Genomic DNA, 17,173 nt, shown 5'->3' with positions numbered 1-17,173 from the left:
GACAGGGAGACACAGAATCTGAAACAGGCTCCAGGCTCTGAGCTGTCAGCACAGAGCCCAATGTGGGGCTCGAACTCACAAACGGTGAGATCATGCCCTGAGCCAGAGTCAGACACTTAACTGACTGAGCCACCCAGGCGCCCTGATAATTTCTCCTTCTAACTCTTAATAGATGTTATCACCCTTGAAGACAGGTGAAAACAGAGGAAGTGATGTCTTTTGGCTAAACAGAGGCAAGTCAACATTTAATAGTTATTTTGAGACACGACCATATGGGCCATTTCCTTGTGTCCAACAAATGATTCAAAGGTTATCGCAAGCATCACGACAGTGAAGCTGATACGAGCTTGGAGAGGGAGTGAGAAATAGGCGGGTAACATTTGGAAAACATATGGTCACATATTCGGAAAACACACCTGCTGTCTTCTCAACAGCTTAGTAAATAAGCACTAATCGCAGGATGTTTAGTGACCCAAATTCCTTTGAAAAGATGGCATGTCTTGATAAGGAAATCTCTGCTGTAAAATGTATGAAGTCAGGTTTTTGTTTTCTTTTTCATTACACAAGTTTCCATCACTTGGAAGATTTAAAGAATACACTAATCCTCATCTTCACTCTAAAGATATAAGCGATTCCAATCATGCTAAGTGTCTTTCAGTTGACTAAAAATAATTATCTAAGTATCGAAGGAAAACTTCCTGGCCACATTTAAGGGCACAAACTGAACTTTTTAAGCAGGCCTGGACCACTGACAAAAGGGGAAAGTGGGATATAAGGCAGCCATTTAGCCATCTCTGAAATTAATAATCCCTAAACTTGTGACACAAAATTACTGAAGACACTATGTCTCCCAACGTTAAGTATGTGTTCAAGGAGATTCTTGAGCACTGTGAATTTCCAATACCTTAGCTGGTTTGAGAAAATAGTTTTTGAGCAGTGGGCCCTCTACATGCATAACGGCTATGTACTCTGTACTCTGACTTTAAAGCATGTCAGAGAGCTGTTACTTACCCTACTGTCTCTATATACATCGAACACAACTGTAAAAGAGAAAAAATTCAAGGTTAACAATGAACTACTATTTTCATGATCTGAGTCTCCTTTTGAAAATTAAAATGCATATTTTTATTACTCAAATAGCAGAATTTAAGTGCATTGGGAACTTCATGCTTCTTAGTATCAAAACTTTCAAACATGATAAAGTAGCCTACAATGTTTTATTTGTATCATTTTGTTTTCCTTTTGTCTACCCTCAGCCGCAATCTTTTCATACAGTTGATCATTAAATAATGTGGAGGCTAGGGGAGCTGACTTCCCCAAAACTTAACCAGTAACAGCCTACCGGTGACCCAAATCCTTAACAATAACATAAATAGTCGATTAACATGTATTAACATGCAGTCGATTACTGCATTCTTACAATAAAGAGAAAAAATGCTAGTAAAATCATAAGAAAAATATATTTACAGCCCTATATTGTATGTATCAGGAAAAAATCTGCATCAAGTGGGCTCATGTAGTTCAAACCTGTGTTATTTAAAGGTCAACTATAGTTAAAATTCAAACACATCATCTCAACAAATTCACCATCATAAACAAATTATACATACTAGTGAAAAAAACATCACTCACTTAACTCATCTGATGAGGAATGATATCAATATAACTTGTAGTAGAAAAGCATAAAACCAAGCTGTGGTTATAGCATGACGAATCTTTTTTAAAATCACATCTGCCATAGAACACAGACTTGGCAAGTGAAAAAATATAAATCAGAGCAGATGCAATTTTAAGATCCGTGAAAACTCTCATACACAATGCGCTTTCTTAAAAAACAAGTCACAAATGTTTACTTTGTAACTGGTGCTGTCTGATAATTCAAATAAAAAAATCTAGAAAGGTAGATCAGTCAACTAATTCAGTCTGAATAACAGAAGCATTTTGCTCTCTGTAGACAGCCCTTTAAAATGAATAATAAAACATGTACAGAGAGAGAACTATCTCCATATTAAAAAGTGACTCTGATTAAATCAGGTAAAATCAACACGCAAAAATATCAGTAATACCGAAGAGCCAATAAAGCAAAATGCTGAAAGTACAGTGTTTTGAATCCAGTTTTAAAATATGAGCCACCATGAGGGGCGCCTGGGTGGCTCAGTCGGTTGGGCATCCGACTTCGGCTCAGGTCATGATTTCACACTCTGTGAGTTCAAGCCCCACATCGGGCTCTGTGCTGACAGCTCACAGCCTGGAGCCTGCTTTGGATTCTGTGTCTCCCTCTCTCTCTGCCCCTCCCCCGCTCATGCTCTATCAAAAAATGAATGAACGTTGAAAAAAAAATTTTTTTTTAAATATGAGCCACCATGAAATAAGATTCAATAACATCATGTACTTCATTTCACTGGGTCAATAAAAATACTCACAGTCTTCATCTAAGAATTTGTACTGTATGTGTTTCTTGAAAAAGTCTTGTATGCATCTGCAAATCTCTTCCTTTTGTTTAGAAATATGATCATAGTACTGTGTATAGTCCCTTTGAGAAATACCTGACAAGAAAAATATTTTATATCCATTATCATATAACATTCTTTTCAAAAACACCAAAATGTGATTTAAACCTCTTTTTGAGAGAAGCATTAAAGTAGACCAGGTGAATAATGCATTATACATGATTCAGCATTTTATATAAATATAAAACTTATCAGTTGTAAAAACTTACCCATTCAAGGAGTTGTATCTAAGTTGCATATCATGCATTCTTACTTTAGAAATAGTATTTTTATTTAGTACAATGGAAAGAACTCAGTCATAAATACGTTCATAATGTAAAAAATGAAAAAGGTGGTTTTAAACCTCTGCTTCTTTGATTTTTTCTATCAAACTCTACACAAATTAGTATTCTTTCCCAATTTTCTTTGGGACACTTAAAATATTCCATAGGTCTTCCGTGTTCATATTGTATTTCACAGAAACTGGCTATTTTTCCTGCTCATACATGCTACCCTGCCTTCACAAGCCTGAGGTTTCAAGCCATGGAAAAGTAAACATTCCTTTCTTCAGAGTTACTTGCTGATTTTATTCCAAATACGCTAAAGGGATTATTGTAAAAACTCTCTGTTTGCTCTAGGCCTAGGAAAAAGTTTTCTGCTCTGAAAAAAGGGTTTCCACCCAATTTCTTAATCACATGCAATATGACTGCCTTCTTTAGCTGGATTTGTACTGCAGTTTTTCCAGGACTATCTAACAATATGATAAATTCAGACACCCCACGTTACTTTTAGGTAAATTAACAGATGTCAACATCACATTCACTACATAAGAGTGCTGACTCGACTCTAAATCACACATTTCTTGGCTGAAGGCAAGTTTCACTTCATGGAAAACATGCAAAGACAAAAAAAAAAAAAAAGAAATTATCTTCAATACTTAACTTGAATACATCACAGCAAACAAAATAATAATCTGACAGGAAGAAAACGGGTGGTTTTTAGAGTAATGCACTTACTTGTCCACATATTTCCTCTGGTTAGAATAATAAACACTGCTCCAATAATAGAAATAAAGATCCCAAAACTTGGCTTTTTATGATGCTTAAAATAAGCAGTGTGTTGCTAGTAATACTTAGGAAAGTCCCAAAGAGAAAGCAGGTAATAAGGTACATATCCTAAATTGGGGATGGTCAAGACCATCACTTTCATCTCCAGAATCCAGACAGACATAATTAATGGACAAGATTCTTTTTGTGGAAACTGAATATGGCCTCAGGATCATTATCAATATAGCATTCCAGTGAGTTAGTACCAATTGATTAGAGGTAGCATCGGAAATATACACTGATTTATTACCCTGTCCTAATTACTAGAAATTCACTTTCATCAAAAGCTTGTCTTCTTGGGGTGCCTGACGCTCAGTCCGAGAGACACGTGACTCTGGATCTTGGGCTCGTACGTTTAAGCCCCACGTTGGGTGGAGAGATTACTAAAAATAAATAAACTTTAGGGACGCCTGGCTGGCTCAGTTGGTAGAACATGCAACTCTTGATCTCGGGGGTCATGAGTTCAAGCCCCATGTGTGGCATAGTTTACTTAACACAAAATTTTTTTAAAAATTAAAATAAATAAATAAGCTTTAAAAAAAAAAAAAAAAGGCTTGTCTTCTTTTAATGGGTAAAAAAAACTCACCAATAAGCTTGTTTTCCTTTACAAAACATCTGAACTCAGCCCCCGGAATTAATTCACACCATTTTCGAAGAACAAGCTGTAGACAAAGGAAAAATGTAACAAAACTAAGTAACAAGGGAATGTTTACTGGTCTAACAGACAATTTTATGTCAAAAGTGTATCTTAACAATTGCCATTATCAAATAGTTTGGGGAAAAGAAGGCATCATTTCACTCATATGTGGATTTTAAGAAACAAAACAGATGAACACAGGGAGGGGAGCGGGAAAGAGAGAGGGGAAGGCAAACCATACCAGACTCTTAACAACAGAGAACAAACTGAGGGTTGCTGGAGGGGAGGTGTGTGTGTCGGGGAGGGGGTGGGGGAGGGGATGGGCTAAATGGGACATGGGCATTAAGGAGGGCACTAGGGATGAGCGCTGGGTGTTGTATGCAGTAAGTGATGAATCACTGAATTCTACTCCTGAAACCAGTATCACACTATATGTTAACTAACTAGAACTTAAATAAAAATTTAAAAAATAATAAAGTAATTACAAGACTTGCATTTTGAAGATAGACCCCCAAATATCATGTGACAACACTTTTCCCTGTGTATCTTTTCATTTATCATAAAATTGTAACATTTATTTAATAAATATGCTGCTCAAATTTTAAAAAATGGCATCATAAACCATTCTCATCATGAGACGTAGGGGACAGATCTATTAATTCAGTAAGCGGGGGAAGCACTATTGCACCTGTTTATGACAAAATGCATCTCTGTCACTTACTCATCACTCTGAGAGCTCTGACATGATATACATATCCAAGGATGAAGTCGAACCCTACCATCATTGTGTACAGTTGCCCTGTAATTCGTATGTTCTTCACCCCTTATATCAAAAAAATAAAACGATTTCCGAGTTATCTACCTTAGCAACATTGTGTACGATGCTGATAAAATTATTATGATTTATCACTAAAAATTCCTATAACCCTCCCATGATTTTCCCACTACTTTAAAGTAAAACAATTCTAACAATGGCCCAAGTCATAAATGGGTCCTACTACCATAATTATTTAACATGTATAAATTCTCATATACTATTGAATTGCTACAATTTTATAAATAGGATAGTTGACAAATGCATGCTTCTGACCTTTCTTTGGAAAAGACTAGCCCTGTTCCTGTGAAGTATTAATTCTAACAAGTGGCCAGTGCCTCCAGGCTCCCTTTTCCTGGCACACACTTCACATACACATCTTTGCCCTTTAGGACCTAAGAGATGGAACCTGAATTCTTCTAAGCCTCATTCCTGGCATTCCCTCCAGTGGGCCCAGTATTCCCCCTTCCCATATCCTGTGCTCCCAGTTTCTTGTACCTAACATTCTAGAGTAAGCCCACGCATACCAAGCTGTACTATGATAATCTGATACAGGGCTCTTTTCCTTCCTAACTAGCAACTTTCCTAAGGGCCGGAAACTGGGTCTTACTCATCTTATGTCCCCAACACAAGTATGTAATAACTAACAGGTGCTTAAGGAATGTTATAAAGTAAAACAGCAAATATATAGGATAAACAGCCACTAAAAATCCTGATACAAAAAAATACCTACTGAACTGGAAAAATGTTCACACTAAGTGAAAAAAAAATGATATGCAAAGTAATGAAGAGAGTATATATACACAGATATACACATCTCAAGAAAGGGAAGTTAAATGCCAAAATGCTAATACTGAGGGTATGTTCAGGTGGTAAATTCCGCGTAATTTCTGATACTTTTAAATTTTTGATAGTAAATTTCTTTTCTTAAAAAAAAATCTACATTGTTAAAATATGTCTAAGATTTTAAAATGCACTGATTTCAATTTTCATTATTGTGAGCTCTTGGTCAAGCTTTTTACGTGCCGTATGTTTAAAATAGAAATGAATTATTAAATGAAGAACCCCAAACTAAAAAATTACACTGCTGTCATCTATTAAAAGCTGATACTGGGGCAACGGAATGACTCAGTCAGTTAAGCACCAGATTTCAGCTCAGGTCATGATCTCACGGTCTGCGAGTTCCAGCCCCACGTGGAGCTCTGTGCTGTCAGCACAGAGCCTGCTTGGGATTCTCTCTTCTCCCCACCTACTCTCTCTCAAAATACCAAAAAAAAAAAGCAAAAACTGATACTGCCAAATATAGTTTTTTAGAGCTATAGTAATATTTACTTAAGCAATTGCTATAAACATTAATTTTGGGAAGAATTTGCATAATGTTTACTAAAATGTTTTGGACAGGTAGCACATATACTATAGTCAGTTAAAAAATTACATGGCGGGGGCACCTGGGTGGCTCAGACCGTTGAGCATCCGACTTCGGCTCAGGTCATAATCTCGCGGTTCATGGGTTCGAGCCCCGCGTCAGACTCTGTGCTGACTGCTCAGAGCCTGGAGCCTGCTTCAGATTCTGTGTCTGCCTCTCTCTCTGTCCCTCCCCTGCTCATGCTCTATCTGTCTCTGTCTCTCAACAATAAATGTTAAAAAAAAACACAAAAAACCATGAGGGTAAAAGAATTCTCTTCCCACCCCCCACCACCGTGCAAGACCATACAGTCCCTCTGTCTTCCTCCTCAGAGGTAATCAGTGCTGTCAATTTCTCACATATCTTTACAGAAGTAATCTATGAATATATGAGCATGGAGTACACGTACGTATCTTTTTAAATATACACAAAAGGAACACGACTATCCAGGATTCTGCTTACAACTTTTTTCATTTTAATTATTCTAGTATTACTTTCCTGAGCTTTTAAAGCTGAGTTTTAAATGCTGTGCCTTAACATGATGATAGGATATTCCCAAAAAAACAATAAAAGCACAAATTGCTGGGGAAATGAATCTTGGGGACAGAAGATGACATCTCAACAAAGATCATGCCTCAGGGCAGACTAGAGAAACGATCTTTGTCACTGTGTTTTCAAGCACCAAGTAATAAGATACAGCAGGTGTTTAATAGATGTTTGTTCAATGAAACAAGAGACAAGAATATAATATGTGCACAGAAATAACATTATAAAAATGTTTAATGATTTGGGAAAATGCTCATACTGTGCTATTAAGCCAAAAAACCCCTCACTAATGGTACATAAAAAGCTCCATTACAAGTACTAAGAGATCCAGTTCGGTGGCCTAGGTAAATAGTAAATTATTCCACACCATGGCATGATCATAGAAGATACATCAATATATGCTTTAACTGTATCAAGTGATACAGTGAGTCAATGGACAAGTTTTGAAAGCACATGTGTACAAAAGTGAGTGGAAGCAAACAGACAATGAAGAATTTTTTTTAAAAGACCAGTGAACTGATTCTAATTGGTGTCATAAATCCCAAAATGCAAATGGTTTACAATTATGGAGCAGGCTGGCCACTCTCTTCAACAAATTACAAGCTATCAAAGTCTTCAAAAGTATTACATTTTGACAAGCCAAGTGCAGGAAGAACCAGGAGTGATGATAATAAGCAAGAGCCTATCAGGCATGTAGCTGAAACCTGGAGTCAGGATTTCAAAGAAAAGTATGTTCCAGATTCACTAGTGACAGCTGATGTTGGGATGGGCATGGGTGGGGGGTGTAAAATACCCTCAAACTAGGAAAATACGGAATATAAATTTGGTTTTGTTATGTCTGAATTCTCACTGCTACTTCTAATAACATTTTCACTATCCTTTCATTCTTACATCTGCATGTAATTTGCAAAATGAATCAACAACACAAAAATAAAAAGGGCCACTGGGCCTAAACGGTAAAATGATGATTACTATTTTTTCTTCATATACCAGGTTAAAAAGCTTACCCAGGTTAAGCTAGATGGTGGGTACAAAGCTATTTGTGTTATTACAAAATATGTACATTCTATAGTATATATATACTTTGTATGCATGTGTGTATATATTTGTATGAATTTTCCATAAATTTAAAAATTCAGTGCTTCTAGATTGCCAGAGAGATTGATCCAAAAAAATTTATTCATTCTGCTTAAGAATAAATAGCAATTTTCAAAACATCTTCATCTAGGATTATCAATTTCATCAAAATTAAAAAAATAAATCCTTACCTCATATTCTATACAAGGATCTGGAGAATCATCAGTACAATGAATAAATCTTTAAGAGAAAAAAAAGGCAATTGAATCTTTTTTATGGTGCCAGTTTATGTACACACATTACTTACATTCAATGTGAGAGTAGGTTTTACTAGAAGCATCCAGAAACAGGAGGCTAATTCAAATCCAATAAACCTTTATTAAGCACTATCGAACATCAGGCGTTAGCCGAGGCACTCTGAGATGTTATTTCACTAGTCCTCAAAACAACCATATAAGCGTTACTTCCATTTTTCGGTCAAAAAAAACAAAGAAACTTAGACCCAGAAAAGACCAAATTTAGTGACCAAGCCAGGACTACAACTCAGATTATCTGTAGATTCCAAATGAAGGCAGGACAGCGCTGAGGTTTTACAATACTCATTGCCTTCTTTTTTATGGCTAAACCAGAAGTCTACTTCTCTGTTGACATCAACTCTACCATCTAAAGCCACACAAAGTTATAATCTAACCCTTCCACTGCATGCCATTTAAAAAAATATTTGATAGAACTACTCATTCCTTAAGTAAACTGCTTTCCACTCTAAAAATCCTCCATTTCATGAACAATTTTTCACGTATTAAATGCCTTTATTAAATACCTCCCTATGCCAAGGACCGGCTAGACACCAGGAATGCTAAAATCACTCAAGTCCCCTGTTCTTTAGGAGGTTAGTCTAGTGGGGAACGCCTAACAAGTAGACAAAGAACTTAAAACACTGAAAGTAAGAATAAAAATACTCTGGCAGCATAAAGGAAAAATGGATTAGCTCTCCATTGTATAGGGAGGAGGGAGGTCAGGAAAGCTTCAGTCAGCAGGAAGGGAAGGTCCACATTTAAGGCAGAGGGAAGCATGTGCTAAAGCAGGACGAGAAATGAGAACGGCCATGCAGAATGTGGAGAACTACTGCAGATGGGCCCTGATGGGAGTGCAGAATGCAAGGGGAGAACTGCCAAAAGATGGGCTTAGGCCTCGCGCACCGCTGGTGGGCATGCAAACTGGCACAGCCACTGTGGAAGACCGTATGGAAGGTATTCACAAAACTAAAAGTAGAACTACCATATGATCTAGTAATCCCACAACTGGGTATTTACTCAAAGAAAAACACAACACTAATTCAAAAAGAGATTCACGCACCCCTATGTTTATTGCAGCATTACTTACAACGGCCAAGATAAGGAAGCAGCCTAAGTGTTCACAGATAGATGAATGGATAAAGAAGATACGAGGCTTAAGTTAAACAAAAAGCAAAAACAGACTCCTATAAGAAATAGACTCATAAACATAGAGAACAAGCTGATGGTTGCCAGAGGGGAGGGCAGTAGGGGGGCGGGCAAAAAGTGAAGGGGACTGGGAGATCCAGGTTTCCAGTTAGAGAATGAGTAAGTCCCAGGGATCAAAGGCACAACAAAGGGAATCTAGTCAGTGGGACTGTAACAGCGCTGTATGGGGACAGACGGTAGCTACACGTATGGTCAGCAAACCATAAAACACAGACTTGGTAAATCACTGTTTCACACCTGAAACTAATGTAACGTTGTGTCAACTATACTCCAATTAAAAAAAAAAAGATGAGGTTGGAGAGAAATTTGGGATAGGGAGGAGCATTCAGATTGTGAAGGCTCTTGTCTCCCTAGGGAGGCTGTATTTCATTATACAGACAACGGGCGCTGCAAGTTTCTAAACGCAGGAGGGCTTTCACTGTGGCAGTGGTACTGGATAGCCTGTGGGGGGGAGTGGCAAGTAGGGAGGCAGAGAACCAGTTAGAAGGCTCCGTCCGATAGCGCTGGGGAGCGATGAGGGTCTAGCTGTCGCAGCGGGAGCAGGGAAGGAGGAAAGCACGATGTAAAGATATTCAGGAGGCAAAGCCAACATGGCCTGGTGCCCTGGTGGAAGTGAGGGGTGAGGGAGAAAGAGGTCGGGATGACTGAGGTCATCAATGACTGGCTGGCAGGTGATGGGAATGCCATTCACTGAGACCGGAAGAAAAGCAGCTGACGGGTGAGAGAACGATGGAAGGGAACCATGTTTGCATGTGGAGAGCTGGAGACATCCGGGAGAACCGCACAGAGAGGTCTAGGAAGCAACTGGAAATTAAGAAACTCAAAGAGAAGGAGGAATTGGAGACAATTATCTGGAGGTGATCCCATGGGTGTAAGAGATAAAGCTGAGAAGGCAATGGAAAGGATCACCTCAGGCACATGACAGAACCTTGGAGAATACTAACAAAGAGTGAGCAAAACTTGTGGTGGAGAGACTCTGTTATTAAAAAAACAACAACAAACACAAAACAAAACACCACGCAAACAAAACAGAAAATACTTTTAAAGATCTCTTTAAAAGAAAAAAAAAGATCTCTTTTAAGCAATTTAAAGTAAAATTGAGTTTCCAAAGACTTTAGGGGGCACCTGGGCGGCTCAGTAGGTTAACCGACCGACTTCAGCTCAGGTCATGATCTCGCAGTTCGTGAGTTCGAGCCCCGCATTGGGCTCTGTGCCTGACAGCTTGGAGCCTGGAGCCTGCTTGGGATTCTGTGTCTGCCCCTCTCTCCCTCTCTCTCTCTCCCTCTCCCTCTCTCTCTCTCTCTCTCTCTCTCTCTCTCTCTCTCTGCCCCTCCCCCACTCACACTCAAGCGCACGCGCGTGCTCTCGCTCTCTCTCAAAAATGAACATTAAAAAAAAATTTTTTTTAAACAAAAGCTTTTAAATTTCCCTGAACATTCGATTAGGTTGGAATTCTCTGTAATCATTTGTGACCTATACTCCAAACAGAAACAATTCTAATTTATTTGGCTGGTTGAGGTCATCAGAAAAAAAACTTTTATCCCCACTAACAACTGGGCATCGGTTGATAAAATCTGAATTACAAAGAGAAGTACACTCAATGTGCTTTGTTAAAAAGCAGTGGGTTTTCCCTGTATTCTTGAATGGGCACCAAAGGAAGGATCTTACATTTGCTATCTCATTTAATCCTTTCAAAAGCTCTATGAGAAAGTGCTATTAATATCCACATTTATCACATGAGGACACCAAGGCTCTGAAAGGTGAGAGATCAAGCTAGTGGTAGGAAGGGTATGAAACCCTCCTCCAGCTGCTGCTGAAGCTCACAGATTTCAGCAAAAAGAAACAAACAAACAAACAAAACCACAACAAAATACCACAAATACCAGATGCATCTAAAAAAAAAAAAGTCTTTGACCATCTTTTTTAATAGTCCACAATAGTCCATAATAAACTTTTCTTCATTTCAAAAGATCCCTCACTTTTTCTTCCTGGTTTAACAGTCTAAACATTTTAATTAGTAAAAAATTGCTAATTATTTTATGAATTCTATCATAAAAATTCCTTTTATCCTTAAAATATTTTCCATTTATCCTTAAAACATATATATCTATACACTTTAATTTTACCTTCTAATTTTAAGAATTAAAACATACATAAAAGTACAAAGTATACATGTATTGCTTTTATAAAAAACCAATTCAATCGCTTCTCGGCCTTTTGGCTAAGATCAAGTGTAGTATTTGTTCTTATCAGTTTATAAGAAACCAATTCAAGTTTACAAGTTAATAATTTACATTTTGGAACATATACAAATATGGAATCGTCATGTGGTACACCTGAAATATAACGTTATGTCCATTCTATTTCAATAGAAAAAAAGTTAATATTTTGGCTTCCAACTAACCAATAGTTCATTATCATGTTAAAATTGAACTGACTGCCTGTCTTTTCTTAATGTAAATGTATCTACAACATACAGGGAGATGAAAGGAGAGAGATGACAAAGGACAAAATAACAGGGTATTATCTTAATGGTTAGTGTAGTCACAGAACTAGGACCATCTGTATTTTTGAAATGTGACTTCAATCGTGTGGGTGGCATACTTTTTATATGTCTGGTAACAGAGGATAGTTCTTATTAATATTCTATAAAGAACAAGGTAGATTAAGGTTCTATATCTACCTATTTTTAAAACACTACAGGAAACCCAAAAGGCACAATTCCAAAATCCAGATATTCATTGTCGAATATTTTTAATGCTTCAATATTCCTACAAATACTGATTTCACTTGGTTAATCCTCATATTGCTACTTCAAAACAGATACACATTTTATTTTTTTAATTTTTATTTTAGAGAGAGAATGAGTGAGCGGGAGAATGGTAGAGGGAGGGGGAAGGAGGGAGAGAGCGAGCGAGCGAGCGAGAGAGCGAGAATCTCAACCAAGTTCCAATCTCAGTGCAGAGCATGACGCGGGGCTCGATCCCATGACCCTGGGATCATGACCCCAGCCCAAATCAAGAGTCAGACTCAACCCACTGAGCCACCCAGAAGTCCCAAAACAGGTATACATTTTAAAACATATTTGCATTCTCCCATCTTGTAACATTATTTAAGTGTTGATTGGTTTAGCATTTAATGTTATTTTAAAAACCTGACTAGTTTCAAAAGGTGGAGATGAGAACGTCTGTGGTATGTGGGATTACTGTAGAAGGCTTTTTCATATTAAGATGATTAACCAAATGGTCGGGTACAGACCCTACAAGAGCAGAGAGCAGAGCCAGTCAATAATAACATTTACAGGAGCTCAGCTGAAATACTGCAAAGAATGCTGTGTGTGAATATTTAGATTCCATTTACATTCTGGAGAAGGCAGGTTTAGAAGAGTAAAATGAGTAAGACAATTACAGTACTAACAACACTGGAATTTTTACAATCCTTCTATGTAAATTAACAAACCTAAAACTTGTTCTAGAGTATCGATTCTTTTTATGAGTGTAAGTAATTAAAACACGTCATTTACATTATCTTTGAGACTTCTGCTTTTAAATTCATACAGCTCTACTTCCTCTTGCCTGTCGTCTAGTTTGGGGGCCTGGTGTGCTGTTTCCTCAAGTATTTCCGTATTTTTGCCGAAAGCACCCATCTGGTGCAGCTCATTTCTCTGAGGGTCCCCCTGAGGCCTGGGTTGCCGAAGTCTTTCCAGAGCACTTTGTGTTTGCATCTTCTAGGTGCCTCAAGGGTAAAATGATTCAGGGACTGACTTTTACCTTAATGTCTTAGTTTGGGAGAGCTCCAACCAGACAGGTGGTTTAAATTTGTACTCCAAGTTCGTTGTGAGGTAGAGGCCTGAGGTCTCAACACTTTAAAATGCAAAACCCAAAGCACAAGGAGTTTCAGTTCTGCCTCCTGGTCTCTGTGCCAGTGGATGAATTGTTTTCTAGTTCATCCTTTACTGGAGGTGCAATAGGGTCTCTTTTCCAGAACTTGACTTCATTTTGGCTTAATGCTTGGCCTCCAGTCCCAGTAAGGGATTAAAAGTTATGTCCCTTATCAGTTCTGGTAACTGTCCCTGAAAGGCTTATCTACCTAAGCGTCTGATTGTCCATCCTCTTTCCATTTCTTGCATCTGGGATTGCCGTTTGTTTCTTGTGAATTCAGCTGTGCCTTACATTTTTGTGTCGTAGCTCATATCTTATCTAGCATTTTTAGATACTTGTAACAAAACATTTTTCAAGTTATCTTAGCCTGTTACTTAGGCAGAACCAGAAATTAATGATCAGTTTCTTAAAGTTCTTTTGTAACTACAAATAAGAACATTTTGAATCGCATTTGAAGATCTGCCAACCTGACCAGCCTAGCTATATTAGATTAGCACTTAATAGCCATTTTCATATACACTTATGACCATGTTGGTTTTTAAAAATTTTTTTCCTGGGTGTGGGGAATAAGCTTAAGAATTCCCTGAGCCTGCAGCGATGGGTTAACAAGGCATAAAGAATTAGAAAGCCATAGGGTGTACATACCCAAATTTGGGTAAACAAGATTAGGTAAAGGCAAAGGCCCCCAGTACAGGTAAAGCGGGACAAAGGCCCCCAGTATAGGACAAAGATATAGGAATAGGGAATCTCAGGATGAAGACATCCATGATGAGGTAAACAAGATTAGGTATTCAGGGTGGTAACGCCCCCCCCCCCCCCCCAGTTTAGTACAACAGCAGAAAAGCTGCTTTCACAGGAAGGAAGGACCAAATTAGGTAAACAGGTAAATAGGGCTATGGACCCCTGCGGGGCGAAGTTTCCCAGGGCGGAGCTAGTTAGCAAAAGAAAGGTGCCTTGCTGACCCTGAGGTAGCAATCTCCGTCTTTCTTGTCCCCCAGGCCAATTTAAGTAAACAGAGGTGGGGCCTCAAGTCTGCTGTAAGCAACCTTCTGCCCAGCGCCAGGATTTTGTTTTGTATTGACCCAAACCCCCTTTCCCTCAGGCCCAGCCAGGAGTTAAAAAGTTCAGGATTTCCTTGTCTTTGTGCACGTCCATCACTATGTTTGTAAGCCTTCTGATCCTAATAAAAATGGAGCAAGGACCCTTACTCGGGGCTCTTGTCTCCTTCAGGGACATTAGCCTCTCTCACATTGTTAATCCTGCCCCCACTTTCTTGCTGGACCAGAGAGAACTCTAGACCCAGAGTCTACGACACCTGGGTTAGTATTTTATTTTAACTTGGGTAATTTCTTTGATTGAAATTTTCAACAAGGTAACAAGAGAAAGTAGTACTGAACTCCCTGCTTTACAGTCTGGATAGAAAGGAGGCCCCTGCACTGTGTAAAAAACTTGAAAGCTGACATTATACCTCAGAGGAAACAATTACTAAGTATAAGAAAAAGTATAAATCATGGGCAGAAAAAAAAAAAAAGAGAAAAGAAAACTGTAAAGCCAGGGGACATGCCGTATCAAAGTTGTGGTGTTGTAGACTTTACTGCTTGTGAGGAACCAAGTTAGGAGCACTGGGGCACAGACTCCATTTCAGATTTCACCCGTGGTAGAAAAGGAAAGATAAAAATAAAACGATACTGAACAAAGGATCATTGGGTGTGTTCATTCAAATTTTCATAGAGGGGCGTCTGGGTGGCTCAGTCAGTTAAGCGGCCGACTTCGGCTCAGGTCATGATCTCACAGTTCGTGGGTTCGAGCCCCGCGTCGGGCTCTGTGCTGACAGCTCAGAGCCTGGAGCCTGCTTCGGACTCTGTCTCCCTCTCTCTCTGTCCCTCCCCCACTTGTGCTCTCTCTCTCTCTCAAACATTAAAAAAAAAATGCATACAAATTATGTAGAGCATAGCAGTTAAACTACTAAGCCAAGTGAAATTTCCTGACCTCTAGTCAAACCTATCTCATAAGTGACAAGTCCCTCAGAGAAACACTTAATGGATTAACTTTTTTATTTGCTCAGCCCTTTCTTCTAAATGCCAACTGAATAGCGAATATTATTTTCTTGCCTTGGCCTACTGAAGTGCCACTTAATCAAGAAAATAATTACTGAAAGCAGCCATGATATTCGACAAGTCTAACCACATAAAATGTTTACATCTGGGCCAATAATTTGCTCAGTGAGTACAGTGCAGACACACTGCGTTCAATGTGTCATACTTCCAACTTCCACTTTTTAAAGCTTCCTGTGTACCATAACCAGTTGAGGAACGGGAAAAAGAAGAGTATTTAATATTCTGTCTTGGATTACAGCTGTGGCCGACAGTACTGGTCTCCCGCTAGCTCTTCCCAACCTCCATCCTTGCTAACACATCAGGAAGCACTCACGTTCTCGTTACCCTCCCGAATGCCAGGGATGCACGTGCCGGTTAATCTCAGCGGTCCTCAAGGTGTGGACCTGCCCAAGCATCATCAGGATAACCTGGGAATATTTTAGAAATTGTATTATTCTTGCACCCGGCTCCCAGCCTACTGAACCGGAAACTCGGGGAGGGGACCAGCAATCCCATCTCTGTTTCACCAAACCCATCAGGTGATTCTGACGCGTGCTCACGTGTGACAGCCCCGGTCCAAACCAGTCACGGCATTTCTGTTCCCTGACTATCGCTGGATTAGGCTGGTCACACTGTGCGACCAATGAGTCTGACAGGAAGTCTCCTGGAGAGCTTCCAGAATGCTCTACTTGCTCACACACAGAGAAGAGTGAGAGGAAACACACCACCCCTTCTATTTCTGGTGCAGATACCGTCAGGTCTTCATGTGATGTTCAGAACCGCAGCAGCAATCACGTAACCATCGGGTGATAATCCCAGATACCAAGCCAGCGAGCCAAGGATGAGAGTGCGTAAACACTGAAAGAGCCGGGGTCCCTGGAGACCTCGAGGACCTGCTCAACCAACCCCAGAAACACCCAAGCTCCAGAGTCCTTGTTAAATAATATATTTTTTAAAACTCTGCATGCGTCAAGTGCTTTGAGTTGGCCCTCTGTTAACTGTAATGTCTTTGTTTCTTTTTTTGAGGCAAGCCCCAAAATAGTATAAACAACATAACGTCACTTTCATAATATTATATAATCTTATACATATCACAGATTATATAATACCCCATAATGCCTTATTATGGTCTATGCTTATATTTATTATTATTTATAATATTCCTTATTATTTAGTAATTAAACTCTTATAAAATTAAGTTCTTTACAATATTTTACTATATTTTAATTTGAAGCATTGCTAGGGGGAGGCATTTATAACCTTACTATAACCTAACCTTACTATAAAATACTGTAAACATTTAGCATGACGTTGACTGAGACCATACTCTGGTTTGGGCTCTAGTAACTAACTTGTGCAAACAAATTACTAAACAGATTTAGGCCAATTTTCTAGCCAACAGAAGGAAAGAGATTAAACCATTAATACAATCCTACTTTAAAAAATTAGACTCCTAATTTAATCTTTAAGGGGTCCTGAAAGGTCTAATATGACACAAGTTCATTTTTCGGTGGAGATCCTGTCAATAAAGATTTCTGCGCAGTGACAAGACTTACTGGCATGCAGCTTACTACCGACAAACGTTTCCAGAAATGGGTGATGACTCAGAGCCACCCAGAT

At 38.9% G+C, this 17,173-nt stretch overlaps 1 protein-coding gene and 1 pseudogene across 3 annotated transcripts in view; one reads left to right on the top strand and one right to left on the bottom strand.

Moving 5' to 3' along the window:
- Nucleotides 1–17,173, bottom strand: part of CDC123 (cell division cycle 123) — a 56,721-nt gene that overhangs the window by 11,431 nt on the left and 28,117 nt on the right. For all 3 annotated transcript variants that reach the window (XM_007081210.3, XM_007081212.3, XM_007081211.3), the window contains 4 exons: nucleotides 8,266–8,314; nucleotides 4,182–4,257; nucleotides 2,424–2,546; nucleotides 1,012–1,040 (listed from right to left, as the gene is read on the bottom strand). In XM_007081210.3, the coding sequence (XP_007081272.1) occupies nucleotides 1,012–1,040; nucleotides 2,424–2,546; nucleotides 4,182–4,257; nucleotides 8,266–8,314 (277 nt within the window). The remainder of the gene's footprint in view (nucleotides 1–1,011; nucleotides 1,041–2,423; nucleotides 2,547–4,181; nucleotides 4,258–8,265; nucleotides 8,315–17,173) is intronic.
- On the top strand, nucleotides 11,778–11,884 carry LOC122240708 (annotated as a pseudogene).

The sequence above is a fragment of the Panthera tigris genome, chromosome B4, assembly GCF_018350195.1.
Source record: "Panthera tigris isolate Pti1 chromosome B4, P.tigris_Pti1_mat1.1, whole genome shotgun sequence".
Lineage (NCBI taxonomy): Eukaryota > Metazoa > Chordata > Mammalia > Carnivora > Felidae > Panthera > Panthera tigris.
This window is presented reverse-complemented; position numbering and strand designations above follow the sequence as displayed.